This window comes from Theropithecus gelada, chromosome 1, assembly GCF_003255815.1.
Source record: "Theropithecus gelada isolate Dixy chromosome 1, Tgel_1.0, whole genome shotgun sequence".
Classification (NCBI taxonomy): domain Eukaryota; kingdom Metazoa; phylum Chordata; class Mammalia; order Primates; family Cercopithecidae; genus Theropithecus; species Theropithecus gelada.
Window position 1 is genome coordinate 112,592,751 of NC_037668.1, and position 18,130 is coordinate 112,610,880.

General features: G+C 36.6%; 1 protein-coding gene across 10 annotated transcripts in view; it reads right to left on the minus strand.

Moving 5' to 3' along the window:
* Positions 1 to 18,130, minus strand: part of SSX2IP (SSX family member 2 interacting protein) — a 48,993-nt gene that overhangs the window by 10,490 nt on the left and 20,373 nt on the right. For all 10 annotated transcript variants that reach the window (XM_025400131.1, XM_025400207.1, XM_025400174.1 and 7 more), the window contains 9 exons: positions 17,640 to 17,809; positions 16,673 to 16,885; positions 13,134 to 13,244; positions 11,450 to 11,585; positions 8,865 to 8,940; positions 8,608 to 8,785; positions 4,713 to 4,863; positions 2,726 to 2,862; positions 2,210 to 2,383 (listed from right to left, as the gene is read on the minus strand). In XM_025400131.1, coding sequence (XP_025255916.1) covers positions 2,210 to 2,383; positions 2,726 to 2,862; positions 4,713 to 4,863; positions 8,608 to 8,785; positions 8,865 to 8,940; positions 11,450 to 11,585; positions 13,134 to 13,244; positions 16,673 to 16,885; positions 17,640 to 17,809 — 1,346 coding nt within the window. The remainder of the gene's footprint in view (positions 1 to 2,209; positions 2,384 to 2,725; positions 2,863 to 4,712; positions 4,864 to 8,607; positions 8,786 to 8,864; positions 8,941 to 11,449; positions 11,586 to 13,133; positions 13,245 to 16,672; positions 16,886 to 17,639; positions 17,810 to 18,130) is intronic.

Consider the following 18,130-nt stretch of genomic DNA (forward strand, 5'->3'; position numbering starts at 1 on the left):
GAGATGAAAGAAATCTTTAAAAAAAATGTAACACATATTATCAGACAGATTAATAAACATCTGTAAAATATCATCACGCTATATAAAGAAAAGCAAAAATTAGGGACATTAGAAAATTTTACAGATAAATTCTGAAACAAAAACTTAGTGGCTAAAGCAAATAATAAAACTGACCCTGAAAGGCCAGTTTCGTGATCTCTAAGATAAAGGTAAGAGAATATTCCAGAATTGAGAACAAAAGTCAACCTGTAGATATATATTCAGAAGGCCAAATGCGTTTCTAACAAAAGTTTCAGAACACAGAGAAGTCAAAGGAAAAAATAAAGATGAAAATTTCCCTAAATTAAAGAAATACAGAATCTTTAGGCTGAAAGGAACTCTCCAGACATATCCCGGTAAAATGTCTAAACTTTAAAAAAATACCCAAGCTTCCACAGAGGGAAACAGAAAACAAAACACAGATATCTACAAAGTAACACAGGTATATTACAATCAGGCTTCTCATCAGTAAAACTAAACACTAGGAGAAAGAGAATAATTCAAAGTTTTGAGGGAAAAAAATGTAATCTAAATTCTACACCCAGTCAAACCAATCATGTACGAATATATTTTTGAATATTCCAGAATTCAGAATGTTTATAGCTCATGCACTATTTATAAAAAAAAATTACTCAAGAAGGTAATACAGCAAATTGAATAGAAACCCAAGAAGGACAGTAACATGAGATATAAGAAACACGGCAGCTGAATCTGATTCAGGAAATCACAAAGGAAGCTACAGAGAAAGTCAAAGAATTCACTAGATAGTGATATATCTCTCTGGGTGGCAAAGTCTTAACAATACAGAGTATTTTCTGTGTCAAAACATATTTGGTTATAGAATTATATTTACATAATTGTAATGTTATCAATTTTCTTTCCTGGTTTTCCAACTTTGAAGTCTCAAGTTTAGACAAAGTACTTACACCTGGATTGTATTGAAGGACAAACTATAAATGTGATAACAATGAAAAATAGTATCACAAACAAAAACTGCAAAGTAGGAGAGCAAGAGAGGTAGAACAAGAGTAACTACAAGAATGTCCTCAGCTTTCACTGCAGGGATGAACTGACACTGACTAAAGTTGAACAAACATGAAATGAAATGGAAGCTTCACATTATTTCCTTAAAGCAAAAAAAAAAAGGCAATCAGAAGAACAAAAGGAACAACATTATGAAGACAGATGTGAATGAGGAAGGGTGTAGGCAGGAGATACAATAAGGACACAGAATTCCTTATCTTTCATAGCAGAGAATCAATAAACTGATAAAGAAGAAAACTTGAAATACATTAATAGTTAAAATAGTACTTCCTACAAGAATTTCCAACAGATACTTTTAACAAAAGTTACCTCTAAGGACTGAAACTGGGGATGGGAAAGGAGGAGACTTTCTCACTTTGTAGCTTTTTTAATGAGTTTTGTTGATTTCTTTTAACTATAGTCAGACATTACTGCTACAATTTTTGAGGGGGGAATATGTTAGAAGACACATTGCTAAGTAAAAAAAGCAAGCTACATGGAGAAACCCTGTCTCTACTAAACATACAAAATAGGCCGGGTGTGGTGGCGCACGCCTGTAATCCCAGCTACTCAGGAAGGCTGAGGCAGGAGAATCACCTGAACCCGGGAGGCAGAGGTTGCGGTGAGCTGAGATCGCGCCATTGCACTCCGGCCTGGGCAACAAGAGCAAAACTCCGTCTCAAAAAAAAAAAAAAAAAAAAAAAAAAGCAAGCTGTAGAGTGTATATATAACAACAGCAGACTGGGGAGAAGAGAACTTAATTTTTTTATTATACTTCCTTTTTAAACAGCAACGCAGTCTTGGTTGCACTGTCTTCTGACACCACACCTACTGACAGTGGATGAATGATGGATACCAAAAGAGATTTCTTGTGGAAATCTCTTAGCAGGAGAAAGCCAATCTGAAAGGAGTAATAAATGCTTATAGCCTTTTTTTTTTTTTTTAGTTCAGTTCTCAAATCTGGTAAGGGGAAATAATCCCATTCTATATGCTCAGCCTCCCTTTCATTTCAAATTATTTATGAGATCACCAGTAAATATTTTAGAAAATAAGTAAATAGCAAGAAACTAAAGTAGACCTTAGAAGCATTCTACTAAGGCCCACCCACCTCCAGTATTTTCAAAAGCACTACCATTATTTAAAATACCTCCAATCCCAGGCGAATGGCGGCTTCTGTAAAGCTTCGTCTTTCTCTCTCAAAATTCTTTTTCTGCTCTTTAAAAAGCGACCATTCTTCTTTGAGGCGTTCCTTTTCTTCCAACAAATAACAGTCTCGTAATAGTGAAGTGGTATCATCATCACATGCAGTAGCGAGCTGCTGCTATTAAAATTTAAAACATAGTAAGTTCCTGAGGGGCCCTGCAACACTCCAACAACTTGAAATGAAAGCAAAGGAAGGCGGGTCAAACTTCAGGGCAGGAATAGAAATTATTAAGAATCCAAAATTCAAACGAGAATTCCCATTTCCCAAAAGCTACGACCCCAACTAGCAAAGTATGGAATATTTAAGGAATGGTACACAACGTATGTGTTAGCAGGAAACGCAGACTAGAAAACTGTCAAATACCAGGGCCTTATGAAATAAAGGAATACAAATCTGCTAAGGTTCAGCACAATTCTGGCTTTTCATGGAGAACAGTTTTACAAGGTAATTCATATTCACCTGCAAAAGCTGTTGCTGAGTTTTAATCATTTCTTTACACTGCTGAATTTCTAACTCAAGTTTTTCAGTTTCTTGTTCGTGGTCTTGTCGTGAGATTACATCTTCATCATTAAAACCTTCCAGGTGTACCTTTGAAACTAAGACAAAATCAGTAAGTTGACATAGGTTTTATAGCCACCATTTAGTTTACAGTGTTTTTACACATATCGTTAAAACAAGGGCTCTCAGAACTTTTATCTTTCTGGAATTTTATAGGTTTTCTAAAAAGTAGTTATGCCCTTTGGCTTTTTAAAATTTCATAAGCTATAACAAAATTACATTTATATTATTTTAACATTATAAAAAATTTTTAAGCAGCACAGCAACTACAGGAGTTCATGACAATTATATATTTGTACAATTTTAAGACTAAATGATATGCTTACAAATGGAGCTCTACTGCCAACATTTAATTTGTAATCTATATTTATTCAAGATTATGTCCTAATTAAAAACAGACAAAATGGCCATATTCAGAGAAGAGAAAAATAAAATCATTATGTTTTTGTTGACACTGCTTCAAAGATCAATGACGTGTCACAAATCTTGCTCTCAAATATTAAATTCAACAAACACGGAGTCCAAACACACTTGCTATTTGCTAATAGACAGCACTGATTCAAATGAACAAAATCTTGAGTATATTCATTTTGGTGTTGTAATAATAATTTTGCTGATTGCTCTTTACTACTTAACACAATGGCATTGAGTTCATATTTTGACAATTTAAATTTTTTCCTTAAATAGGCTTCATTTACTGAGCAGAAATCTTCATTTTCCTAATTTAAAAGCAAACTTTACCAAGTAGAAAATATTAAGAATATATTCATCAATGTAGAGCTATGTATAAGGAAAAAGAATAATGTCTGAAATAATAAAGTGAAAAAAGCACACTAAACAAAAATATAGGTGATATTCAATTTTTAAAAATTTTTAAAAAATAAGTATCTTGCAAATCCATAGAGGAAAGTCTAAAAAAATATGCACCAAACTGTTAAGTGTTATATGTACGGAATGGAGACCTGGATATTCTACTTTATACACTTCCAAATTAATATTTTGCATTAAACATATTATTTTAAAAATAATTTTAAGTGAATTACTAGGAACACAGTAATCTGCAAGCATCTAGAAATAAGCAAAAAGTTCCTATCTATACTATGATAAATATTTCTTGATTTTTTGAGAGTCAGTAAAAGAGACTCCGTTTTCTCTCTTTTTTGGGGGGGGAACAGGTGGTATGTGGTTACATGAATAAGATCTTTGGTGGTGATTTCTGAGATTTTGGTGCACCCATCACCCAAGCAGTATACACCATATCCAACGTGTAGTCTTTTATCCTGACTCAGTTATCTTTATTCGATTATATACTGCATCCAGAGCAGATGGATCCATGATGTCCTCTTTTCAAACATTCACTCTGAGACCAAAGTGTATTTTTCTCAGTGAGGTTCAAACCTCACATCTAAATGTATGTAAAATCTCGGCTGTGCACTGTGGCTCACACCTGTAATCTGGACACTTTGGGGAGGCCAAGGCAGGTGAATCACTTGAGGCCAGGAGTTCAAGATGAGCCTGGACAACACAGCGAAACCCCATCTCCACTAAAAACACACCAAAAAATTAGCTGGCTGTGATGTGCGCCTATAGTCCTAGCTGCTCAGGAGGCTGAGGCAGGAGAAATCACTTGAACCTGGGAGGCAGAGGTTACAGTGAGCCGAGATCGCACCACTACACTCCAGCCTGGGTGACAGAGCAAGGTTCTGTGTCAGAAAGTAAAATAAAATAAAATGAAAAAATAAATGTATGCAAAATCTTGCTTTCAAACCACCAAACTGAAGTATAGTACTTTAGCTCTGAGCCTACAGATGTAGCTTTCTAAGTGACTGAAAATCAACACCTTACCAAATGTCACAACTCACTTTACATGCAGAGAAGCAGTGGTTACCTTGGTTATCAAGTTTTTCTACATGACTTTTCAAAATTCTCCACTGTTTTCTGATGCTGTTTGTAAGCTGCTCTCTCACAGTTTCACAGGAAAGGTCCCACATACTCTCTCTGCTCAGTTCCCCGGCATCTTCTTCAACATCAGAAATAACCTACAAGTGGAGAGAGATGAAGAGGAAAGGCTACCACGTTACAATGGCTTTAGATGCTCAGGCAAGTAGTCTTCAGTTTGATTTCCAGAGGGAGCTGCATCCGAAGCATTTCTGTGCTGTGTCTTATGCACATATGACCCAGTATTTAACATAAATGTCTTGGGAAAAAAAAAAAAAAGACAGAGACTCCTAAATTCAGCTCTCTCTAAACCTGAATTTGAATCCAAATACAGTTAATGACAAGAGTCATGAAGCTGTCTGAGGAGGTATCAATACCTGTCTAATGTGTTGGATGTTTTCACACGTTATTTAACCCTCAGCTCATTACAATGTAGGAAAACTGAGGCTTAGAGAAGCAGCATTACAACTAAGAGGCAGAACTGATACTTGACATTAGATCAACTTGTTTCTAATCCTAGGCTGCTTAAAGAAATGCATTTGTGAAATAATCTCTGAAGTATTTAATAGAAGCAACTGTTAATTCTATTTTCCTCAGTACTTTTGTATACAACTGGAGATATTTTTCTTTGTATTCTGCCAAAACACAAAATCATAAAGAAGTAGCAAACTTTACTGATACATGATCATACAGAATCAAAGCAGGATAAAGAACATGGGGAAACAATACTAAAATGGATATATGTCATAATAACCCACATCTACATAAAGTAGTTCTAATTTGTCATTAATATTCAGGAAGGTAGAAAGATATGCTTCACTAATTTGAACAATAAAAATCTTGCTGGGGTAAAAAGGAAGATAAAAGCTGAAAAGAAAGAAGGGCTGATTCAACTGCTCTCACATAGAGATCAGCAGGATGAGGGAGCAACTGACTCTGAAGAACTCTATCAGTAGTTGAGGTCAGCAACGGCTAGTAGAGGTCAGGGATTCGGAGGCAGAGCAGACAGGGGAATGGCCCAGGATCCGGCTCATGGTGATTCTAGCCCCTTCCAATCCTCAAAAGCTACTTGCCAGTAACTGTTCCAAGGAAGCACAACTTGTCTTCTGAACATTTTAAAGCCTATTAGAATACTACGAATCTGTTAGAAAAATGATTGGCCAGGCGCAGTGGCTCACACCTGTATGTAATCCCAGCACTTTGGGAGGCCGAGGCAGGCAGATCACAAGATCAAGAGATCGAGACCATCCTGGCCAACATGGTGAAACCCTGTCTCTACTAAAAATACAAAAATTAGCTGGGCGTGGTGTTACATGCCTGTAGTCCCAGCTACTCAGGAGGCTGAGGCAGGAGAATCGCTTGAACCCGGGAGGTGGAGGTTGCAGTGAGCCAAGATGGCACCACTGCACTCCAGCCTGGTGACAGAGCGAGACTCCATCTCAAAAAAAGAAAAATGAGTAATTATCGCACATTTCTCAGATTGAACAGAACTCTGTAACCACAAAATGAAAATAAAAAATTTGGCTGGGCACAGTGGCTCACACCTGTAATTCCAACACTTTGTTAAGGCCAAGGTGGGATGACTGTTTAAGCCCAGGAGTTCAAGACCAGCCTGGGCAACAAGACCCTGCCTCTAAAAAACCAAAAAACAAAACAACAAACTCATTTTACCTGAATTTTCGGTATATGTTTTAGCTACAAGTAAGTAGGTCAAATAATAAATGAAACCTGGATGCTACCTAGGCATTCCAACATTACATCTTATTTCTCTTGCTATAATGCTTCAAAAATCTTTCCCTACAAAAATGAAAGAGAAAAGGGAGCTAGAAAAATGGATCTTTTAAAACTAGAAAATATATTCAAGAGATCGTTGTTAGTCCACTTAAACATCTGAATTATGAAGAATTATACAAGATACTACCCACTGGCTGAGTAATGGGGGTGAGGAAGGTTTAATCACTGGAGAAAGATCTCCCTGATTTACCACATACTTTTGCTGACTGACATCTGGTGATGAGACGTTAAGGTTGGACCAAAAACTGAAGACGCTGCAGGAGTAACGGACACTATGCTAACCTTTAAGAAGTATTAGTGAATGTTAAGAACTGACTAGAAGTGACAGAGTTTGAGATAAAAAGGTTAACTACATATAAGAGGTCAAGCAGGCCTCAAAATGGAGAATGTAAAAGATATTCGGGAATTCAAGACCAACCTGACCAACATGGAGAAATCCCATCTCTACTAAAAATACAAAATTGGCTGGGTGTGGTGGTGCATGCCTGTAATCCCAGCTACTCCGGAGGCTGCAGCAGGAGAATCGCTTGAACCCGGGAGGTGGAGATTGCAGTGAGCTCAGATGGTGCCACTGCACTCCAGCCTGGGCAACAAGAGCAAAACTCCATCTCAAAAAGGCCTGGCGCGGTGGCTCACGCCTGTAGTCCTAGGACTTTAGGAGGCCAAGGAGGGCGGATCACAAGGTCAGGAGATTGAGACCATCCTGGCCAACATGGTGAAACCCCGTCTCTACTAACACATACACACACACACACACACACAAATTAGCCAGGCGTGGTGGCGGGTGCCTGTAGTCCCAGCTACTCGGGAGGCTGATGCAGGGGAATCACTTGAACCCGGGAGGCAGAGCCTGCAGTGAGCCAAGATTGTGCCACCGCACTCCAGCCTGGTGACAGAGCAAGACTTTGTCTCTTAAAAAAAAAAAAAAAAAAAAAAAAATTCAAGTAATATTTTTTTAAAAAACGTTAAGGAATAAAAAAGAAAAGGTAAGTGCTGGGATGGGTTTATCAGCTGGACTGATATGTGATACCACAAAATAATCCTCAAATACAGGTTTAAAAAGTAAGTTCTGGTACCTTGCTGTTTGTTAACTAGCATTTTCCATCAACATTATTTTCAGATTTTAATTACTAATGTGAACTTGCTGAAACCTAAGATTTTAACTTATATGTAAAGCAATTAAGTAAAATGAACTTTTCACCATTATGTGATTTTTTTTTCAGACCTCTGCATGTATTACTCCCGTTCTCTGGAATGCTTTCTCCATGTTTTTTTTTGTTAACCTCAAAAATACTTATTTTCTAAGAAGCAGTGAAAATGTCACTTTCTCTGTGATGCCTTGATTGCCATAATTGTTCTGCACACTGCACCACCTTATTACAGCACCCAATAATGTAATAATCACATCTCCACATCTGTCTCTCCCAAAAAGAGCTTCTTGAGGGAAAAAGTCAAAATCTTTTTAGCCTTTCCTTTCCAGAGACTAGAACATAAAGAACACTCAATAAATTTAGGAACTGATTATTTGGTTCCCAAAGTTAACAAAAGTTTCACTCTGTGAAAAGTAGAGTACTTAATACTAAAACAACTGAAAGGATATTTGACACAGTGGTTATGATCGTGAGCTTTGGAGCAAGGCAAACTTGGATTCAAACCCTAGCACTCTCACGTGTGATACTGGGCTACTAAGTATTATGCCTTAGTTTCCTTATCTATAAAATGGGGATATTTATAGTATCTAAATCATCAAATTATACGAAATAATCTCATATGTTACAAGGAATATTATAAAATGAGACAATGCTCATAAAGCACTTCTTACAGTGTATACATGTATTAATTTCCTGGAAAATCATCTGCAGCATTTTTCAGGGAATGTCTGAAAACATATAGGAACAGTCTTTTTGGTTGTCATGGTAACTGAAAGTAGCATAGCAGTGAGTGTCCTATTCAAAATACCAATAGTGTCCCCATTGGGAATGCCTATCACATGTTTTAATTATTCTTATTAGCAATCTGAAGACTATATTAGAGAGGAAAGAGCCACTTACAGTTCCTGTACTATCATCTACTCTTTCTCTAGGTTTCTTCTTTTGGGGAGAAAGAAGAGAAATCATTTCCTTTTTCATCTGTTGAAGAACCTTCTTAAGTTCAGCATTTTCCATTAGGATTTGTTTCTGACGATATTCATAATCATTCAAGAGAATTTTATACATTTCATCTTCATTCCTGAGAAAGAAACTGTCAGTATGAAAATGCAGGATAGAAGGAAGTCTGATTACATTTATCAATTTAAACTGGACTTTACCTGGCTTCAGTTTTACCAGTCCTCCAGGAGCCTCTTTTTCCATCAGCTCTCCCAACATAATTCAAAATGTCCATAGCTACAAACAGGAACACAGAACATTAATTCTTACCATACATGCTTAAGCGTCTAAAACTCTAATGCACTCTATACACATAAATGGTGAAAGTGAACCTGGTATATAGGTTAGGATTTAGGCTTAAACAGCCTAATTTTCGAGTTTCTAATTCTACACTTGGAAGCAATGAGATCTCGGCACATTATTTAACTGCTAAGCCTGTTTCTTCTTGGACACTGGGAATAACAAAAGTATCTACCAAAGAGTTGCGAAGACAAAGAAATAACTGTTAAAGCACCCAACACTGTAGAGTGAACACAGTATCTGGCGCATGGTAAGTACATAATAAATGTTACTTTATCATTATTAATTTCATTATCAGGGTTGGCTGATAATGGCCCACAGGCTGGCTGCCTGATTTTGTAAATAAAGCTTTATGGGAACACAGCCACATCTACTTGTTTACATACTGCCTATGGCTACTTTTCCTGTTACAATGGCAGAGATAAGTAGGTGCAACAAGTAAGTTGTAGATCCCATAAAACTGAAAATGTTTACTATATGCATCTATACAGAAAAAGTTTGCCATGCCCCGTTAACATTAACATCTTCAACTTCATCAAAGGAGTCAAAGCCCCTGGTAGTAGTAATATCTTCTGCCGCAGGTGGACATGGAAACATTTGGCATAAGAAGGAAATAAGAGTAAATTATTGTAATCTTAGAGTTAATAAAATCATTATGAAACTGTCACTTCTGATTGGACCAGGAAACAGTTAGGCCCCTATAATGGAAGAGCTCTGTTTCCAGAACTAAATCCTTAATAAACTTCTCTGTGTTACATTTTATACTTTCAGCATTTCGGCTGGGCGCGGTGGCTCACGCCTGTAATCCCAGCACTTTGGGAGGCCGAGGCGGGTGGATCACGAGGTCAGGAGATCGAGACCAAGGTGAAACCCGTCTCTACTAAAAACAGAAAAAATTAGCCGGGCGTGGTGGCGGGCGCCTGTAGTCCCAGCTACTCTGGAGGCTGAGGCAGGAGAATGGCGTGAACCCGGGGTGCAGAGCTTGCAGTGAGCTGAGATCACGCCACTGCACTCCAGCCTGGGCGACAGAGCAAGACTCCATCTCAAAAAATAATAATAATAATAAAATTTTAAAAATTTTAAAAAATACTTTCAGCATTTCATCCTGCTTTTTAATTGTTTTTCCTTCATGAATGAACATGAGGCTAACTAACCTTAAAAACCAATGATTCTCCAAATGAGTAAGATTAACTCAGGATACCTAAAGCTTTCCAATCTTAACTGCATATTACTGAATCTTCATTTCTATTTTTCAATAATTTAAAAAATAAAGTATTCGGCTACCTCCAACAGCTCTGCTGTAGAATGACAGTGATGCAGTCAACACTAAACTACTTGCTGACAGCAGGCAGAGTGTACCACATGACAGCCTGAAACGTATGCTCATCGTCTGTTTTTCAAATCTAAGGTAAGACAGTTTAGGGGTGTCATGGTATAATGTATGTTAGAGGACTACCTATGGTCACTTGGAAACCACTCTTTTTTTTTTTTTTTTGAGACGGAGTCTGGCTCTGTCGCCCGGGCTGGAGTGCAGTGGCCGGATCTCAGCTCACTGCAAGCTCCGCCCCCCGGGTTTACGCCATTCTCCTGCCTCAGCCTCCCGAGTAGCTGGGACTACAGGCGCCCGCCACCTCGCCCGGCTAGTTTTTTGTATTTTTTAGTAGAGACGGGGTTTCACGGTGTTCGCCAGGATGGTCTCGATCTCCTGACCTCGTGATCCGCCCGTCTCGGCCTCCCAAAGTGCTGGGATTACAGGCTTGAGCCACCGCGCCCGGCCGGAAACCACTCTTCAATAAATAAATACACACTTCTTGTGTCTCATATTTATACCAGGCCAGCAAAACTGTATTGTAAAGATCTACTTTCATATTTCTTTGCTTTTTAATTTACACTATCTACTTGAAATTATCCACATATTTGGATGAAATGGTTTAATGTTTTGAAAAAGCCTACTATTAGCAAAAAAGTATACCTTAGACACACACACATGCCTAACTTTCAAAGTCCATCCTTTTGACTAGTTTCTCCAAAAATGCACAGCTAAACTTATTTAAAGGAACTCAAACTGACATGAACGATTTGGTCTGATGATAAATTTTATGAGGTTTACTCTATTTTGACACTCAGAAACTGACCCTGATTTTTAATATTATCAGTTCTTTGATATGGAAAATTAGAATGTCCTCTGGCTTAGTTTTTCTCTATGGATTAATTCTACACTGGTCATGTTCAAAAACACATGCAATTAAATAAAGCAAGGCAAAATGACTTATTTTCCACGAACCAGCTGTCTAAATTTTTTATATAAACCACCACCACCGAAAAGCAATTGTATAGAGCATGAAAATAACATTTCACGAGTTACTGTGTTCAATCCTTTTACAATTATTTCTAAGCATAGTATTAGCTAATTTATTCCCTTAGCTGATCTTTGCCAGCTGTTTACCTATTTTCTTATCTTTCTTGTTCATAACAAGTTGATGTAGACGTTCCTTCAGTTTATTATATTCACGCTCTTTTCTCTTCATATCATGATTGTACTGAGTAGCTCGACTTGCAATGATATTTTGTAATTTTTGTACCTGAAAAAGGCATTTGCTATTATAAGCCCAGTTACAATTCACAAATTCAAAAGAGAAAAATCCTAAAATTCATCTCCCCATATAGGTTTTAAAATCCTAGGATGATTCTTCCTTATTTGTAACCAGTAGAAACCACTTTTTAAAATATTATATGAATCATATAAAGCTTAATTCTTAAATTTCTAGAAGTGCTAATTTTCTGAATTATCTCCTGTACCTTTTACCTTACATATAGACTCTGAACATTTAAAAACCAGATACTCTTATGGAAGTATTAAAATGATTAAAGCTTCATCTGAGATAAACTGAATTCATCTGATCATTTTAAGTGAACTCCTTGTATTACTGACTTAAAAATCACTTATACTTTTTGTTAATCTGTGACAAAGTGAATTAAGCCTGTGGCACATGGCAGCAGGTAAGCAGGCTCATTTTTCTAATTAAAAACAATTCTCAAATAAGAGTAAGTCCAAACAGCAGAATAATCCAGTCCAAATATTTGCTGAGTATGTATTATGTGCCAGACACTGCCATTCAAAGTTCAGATCTACAGTTTCTCAGGCAGCTCCTGATAGAGTATGTCCTATTCTTTTATAAAGCCATTCCCAATCCCTGCTAGGGATTAACATGATTAACTTAATCCCTACTGAAGATGAACTGTATTCAAACCGTTTAAATGTAATCAACAGATCTAGTCAGAATTGTCTGTGAACTCAAGGAAACATGTATAAGCAACCTTACAGTTTAAATACTAATTACCTACTTATTAAATATACTACTAAATAAACAAATATGGTAAAACAAATCTATCTAAACCACTCCAGGGTTCTTTAAAGAAATACACTCCTCAGAAGTCTTTATAGTTCAAACAACATAAAACACTGAAACTATTATATTTTTATAGTTATTAAATGGTCAGAGGTCATACTTTAGAGCAATAAAAACATAATGGTTTCTTCCTACAAAAATGAAAAAATAGTATTTTGAAATGCATTCGTGCTATAGGTCCAAGTAACCACTAAAGTAGAAATTAGAATTCTGCTAAGTAACCACTAAAGCAGAAATTAGAATTGTATCTTTTGTGTCAGAAATTAGATTTTTAATGTGAACTGCTTCTGTGCCCATTTAATGAAGAAACTGCTTGACTAGATAAACAATGTCAGTATTTAAGACAGTGCATGCAAGAAGGGGCACCTCGGCTACCACGTACACGTACAGCAGAGAATAAAAGATCTGCATTTAAAGCACTGTTGTGCCTAAGAAAAAGTGACAGTGAACATGAGTCCAGGAAGGGCAGTCCAGGACACTGGCTGTTACCAGCTATGAACTAATATCTAAGCCAAATGGATCCACTGGTGGCGGGGGCTGTGGTGGAGAGGGTTCCTGACCTTCCAGTTAAATACTATACACAAAGGTCTACCATACCAATTCGGGGAGATGAATAAATGGTTCTTTCTTTTTTCAAGTAAAGTGGTTCTTATGGTCATCTCATATTACAAAGAAAACAAAAATTCACTTAAATTTCATCTGCAGTAACTGACAACTCACCTCATCTTTCTCATTCTTTAGTAGCTGATGCAAATTCCTGTTCTTACATTGTAACTGTCTATCTCTTTCCTGAAGCCCAATCATTTCCCTCCTGGAAGTTTCCAGTTGTTCCTAAAACATTTACATGCAATTCTGATTAAAATTAACAAAGGATTTAGAATAACTTAATCCTTAAAAGATCAGTAACAAGAAGTTACACATCCTACTGTTTATTAGTCAAAATCAAATGTTAGTGGCACGTGAAATGTTTATTTAAAGGAATTATTACAAAGCACACTATAAAATTATAACATTTAAATTTACACATCAAATTTTAATTTACATATCAAATTTTGTACATATATAAAAAAGTGCTTCAAAATGGATCCCTGGAAAGAGCATCACTCCCATGATGCTGCCCCTGAATATTTTTAAAGTTTATTTTTAATACTTTTTAACACTTCTATACCACATTTTTTAAGATCTCCTCAAGTACAGCAATGTCATCATTCTTCAAGAGTGTACTTGGCTTTGAAAAAGAAGCAAAAGTGATTTGGAGCTACGTCTGAAGAAAAAGATGGGTGACCAAGCAAAGTGGCAACATGTCAAGTCACAGAAATGGGACTTCTGTGTGACACCACTTCTCCCTGCAGGTGGTAAAGTCTCTGAAGGTACTTCCCAGAGAGGAATGGCAGCAAATCCAGAATTAGTATGAGACAAGATGCTCCTTTTCAACTTACTGCATTTCCTGAGGAACTGTGCCAACTTCTGCATGAGGCCACCCATATGGAATATTTTTTAAATTGTACTAATATTTTTATAAAATTTAAAAGCCAATCAAGTTATGTCATAACCGACCATAAATAATAACTTGCACAATTTCTGTAAGAACAGATCTCAAGAAGATACAGAAAATGTAGGAGTATAACCTGGATAACTAAGGTTGTCAATTTTTGGCACCCTTTTTTTGAATGTGTAAAACTTACTATTACTGCTAGGACAGATTAGTTGGCATGATATAACTTACAGGCACTAGACCAGGTGATACGTAGCATATACGTCAAATCAGAAATTCGCTCCGCGTGATGATCAACACTTTACCTGAACTCAGCATCACCCCTGAACATCCGCATGCACCCCTCCTTCCTTTCTCAGTGAACCACATCACCATCCTCAGTAACTCAAGGCAGAGACCTGAATGGGGTCTTGAATTCATGACTCCTATTCTCCAAATTCAATTTTTCATAAAATCCTACCCATTCTACTTCCTAAGTGTTCATCAGATCTCAATCTTACTATCCCCATTAGCACTACCTTAGTTCAAGTCCAAGACCTCAGCAAAGGGTCGCTAACAGGCATCCTTATCACTAGGGCTTTCTGAGCCCTCTAACTCCATCCCAAATACAAGTCTGCAATTCCCCTATAATTTCTCCACCCCACTGCCAGAATATTTACACATTATCTTCCTCCTGTTTACAACTCCTCAGTGCTTCACTGTTTTCGTACAATTCCTTTTATACCATCTGGAGACAAGGCTCCAGTCTTACCTCATACCACTCTTCATACCCATCACATACCCATCGCGCCCCAACAGAGATATTTGTGGTTCCTCTAAAGTGCAGTGATCTCATGATGCTACACATTTATACAAGTCATATACTCTGCCTAGAATGACATTTCCAAACACTAGCAAATTTCTACTCATTCTTCCAATCTCAGATCAGGTGTTACCTCTCCGTGAACCCTTCCCTTGCTTCCTACCCCAAGAACAATTAATGAAGCAAACAGTTATGTTTCAATATGTCTCCTTTCCCTGGACTGCAATCTCCTCGTGAACTAAGACTGGGGTTTCACTCAGCTTTGAAACTCAGTGCCTAGCACATACGCAATACATTTTTGTTCAACAAGTTGAATTAATCATATGCTAGATCTAGAAACTTTTCCAGATAGATTAGCAACTTTCCCCACTGAATACACATTTCTGTCCATAGTTGACTCAAAATAACAAGATTCTGGCCTAGGTCAAATCCCATATTAGAAGACATCCTGAAGAAACAGTCTCTGCTCTGGGTAGTCCTAATAAATGGGACCACTCCTTGAAGGAAAGGCTCAATAGCCTCAGATCACCAACATATCATAATGATTTACTAGCTACTTATAAGATACATGGCCAAGGGTTACAACCTCTGGATCAGCCCAATCCTTAATAAGACCTTCCATAGGTCTCTCTGATCTGGATTAAGGTAGCATCCATAACTCATAACCTTTTCACAAGCCTGGGGGGCACCAACTACCCTTTCCAATCTACCACAGTTTCCCCAAGAGACATAGCTGGATCATCTCTACCCCTTAGGAATATAGGATGCATGAAAGCCTAAAAACATTACTGTGAGAAAACACACTTTTATCATTGTGTATGAACCAAGAAGACAACATAAGACAGCATTATCAATGACAGGCTGGTAGGCACAGGTGCTCGTAAAGAGCGAAGATGTCTCTAAACCAATCCCCAAGTGTTTCTAGTGTTCCCATGTAGGCCAACTCTATGCCACATCATCACGGCACATTTCCTGCTACGGGATTTTTAAATATTCTATAGAGAGGCCCTATTATTCCCTCACAGAGCTCAAAGATTCAAGATCCTGAGTGGGTTTTTTGATTGTTTTCTTAGACAGCGTGCGGTGGGGGAGGATGTACACAAAGAAAAACAAGGAAAAGTAAAGGGGCATGGACCAACAGATGAAAAACTAAAAGGAAGCTGATCATCTGACAGTATACAAATGCAAAGGCTTTGATTTTCACAAATAACAAAACCCAATATAGAATAGTATATTATGAAAAAATTTGACTTGATTTATATTACATCCTTAATAATATACAACTGTAAGTTCCGACCACACCATGATTTTGAACACCTTGTTCCCTTCTCCCTGGATAAACATTTTAAAAATACAAATGAAAACATAAAAGGAAGAAAAAGAAAGAAATCAAAACAGAAACCAGTATCAAATATTCTACATTTTAAAGTTAGTAGGTTCAATGGTCCTGTGAAAAATACTTCCTTTTTTTTTTCAAGAGAAAAGCAAGTTTACTAAGGATTTTTCTATAGTCTTTTCCAGAGACCCAAGGCTTCTAAGAGAAGTTATCTAGTCTGCTTTAACTATTGAGCCTTAGCTCATGTGGCATCATAGATGCCTCAATAATATTTTTCTTGGAATTAACTTGTGCAGCCTCTTACAATAAGACTTTTAAATGAAGCATATACTTTCTTAACCAAGATTGGATGACAGAATCGTTATTTTATTTCCCAGAGCACAGAATATTTCCTAACTTTTTACAGATTCAGCAAGTCATTAAACAGCTCAAAAAATTAATGCCATCAACATACTGTAGGTATTAGGAAGCAGATGTGTGCAAATTATAAGTTGACTTTTATCTACCTGTTTAAAAAGAAAACCCTAAAGCTTAAGAAAACCCTGAAATATTTAATAAAGTCAGTAAAAATTTATAGTATTCAATTATATAATTATGGCATCAAAATACAGATATGCAATTTTTACCTTAAGTTTTGAGTAGCAGCTCTGTAGATGGTCCATATCACTTCCCAGCTTCAAATTCTGTGTCTCCACATTTTCCTGAGCTAGAAGGTTCTTCCGCTGAAGCACAAGCAGCTCATTCATACAATTTAAAACAGCTACTATATTTAACTCTCTCTTTGTCTCTTTACCTTTGGATTCTTCATATAATGAAGGAAAACCAAAAGTAGTCAATTCCTGGTAGGAGAAAATGTTTTCTTAAAGTTGGTTACAGTTGAGGAGATACAGGTCAGAGGATATCTAACTTCCAGTTAGATAGGAAGAGTAAGTTCAACAGATCTACTGCATGACACAGTGACCTCAGCTAATAACTACGTACTATATTCCCGAAATTGCTGAGAGAATAAATTCTACCACAAAAAATGATATAAGTATTTGAGGTATGCGCACTGCGCCATTTCACAATGTGTATTCTGAAACATCATGTTGTACATGACAAATATATATGTTTTGTCAATTAAAAATTAAAAATACATGTGAATTATTTTAAAGGGTTCGTTACTGGACAACTTAGTTAAAAAAAAATCAAAAGATAGAAATCTTTTCTGAGAAAAATAGAAAACTATCTTGAAATAGTTAAGAAAATGGTCAATATCCCAAAGGACAAAGAGATAAAAGGATGGGGCTCTTTTAGCCTCTGCTATAAATCTGTGACATGGAGCAAGGCACTTGGGTTTCTGCATCCATAAAGTGATGGCTAGACTCTCAGTGGAGGAGCCCCTGGGACAATGAGGAGGCCAGCCTGCTCCAGATAAAAAAGTTAGACTTGCTATTTCTAGATGAGATAATCACCAAGGTTCTCTGAAAATCTAAGTCTCAGGGGCACTATATAAACAAAAAACTTGTGTTTGACAAATGTTTTTCTCATAACTTTGATACATTCTATTATATAACATGATTTATGCTATTGTTTTTTACAAAAACATGTTACCTGATCAAGATATGAAATACTCTGTTCAATATTATCCTCTGTGCAGAAGGCACTGAAAAAACTGTGCACATTTTTTGATAAAGGTATTGAAGAACATAGCACTTGCTGTGAGTATAAACTTGATGGAGACATCTTTATTTCTGAGGTATATTGAGAGATAGTTTTGCTTTCTGAAAGAATAAAAGGCACTTATATAAATAATTTAGAAAAACGTATGTAAAGCTAACATAATCTCCACTACTAAAGACTTGAATTATATATATACACATAAACATAGATATAATTATACTATATACATATATATTTTAAGGTATTTTCAAATTAGGGCAAAGCCTCTTTTTTATGAAAACTATATACGTTTTTTTCCAAAAAGATACAAATAAAGTGGTGTTCTCAGCAGGCATGAAAATAAGTATTTTATAACCACTTATCTCTCTTTAGTCACATCTTCAACATCTGCAGTAATTATTTTATATTTTCATTGAAAAATT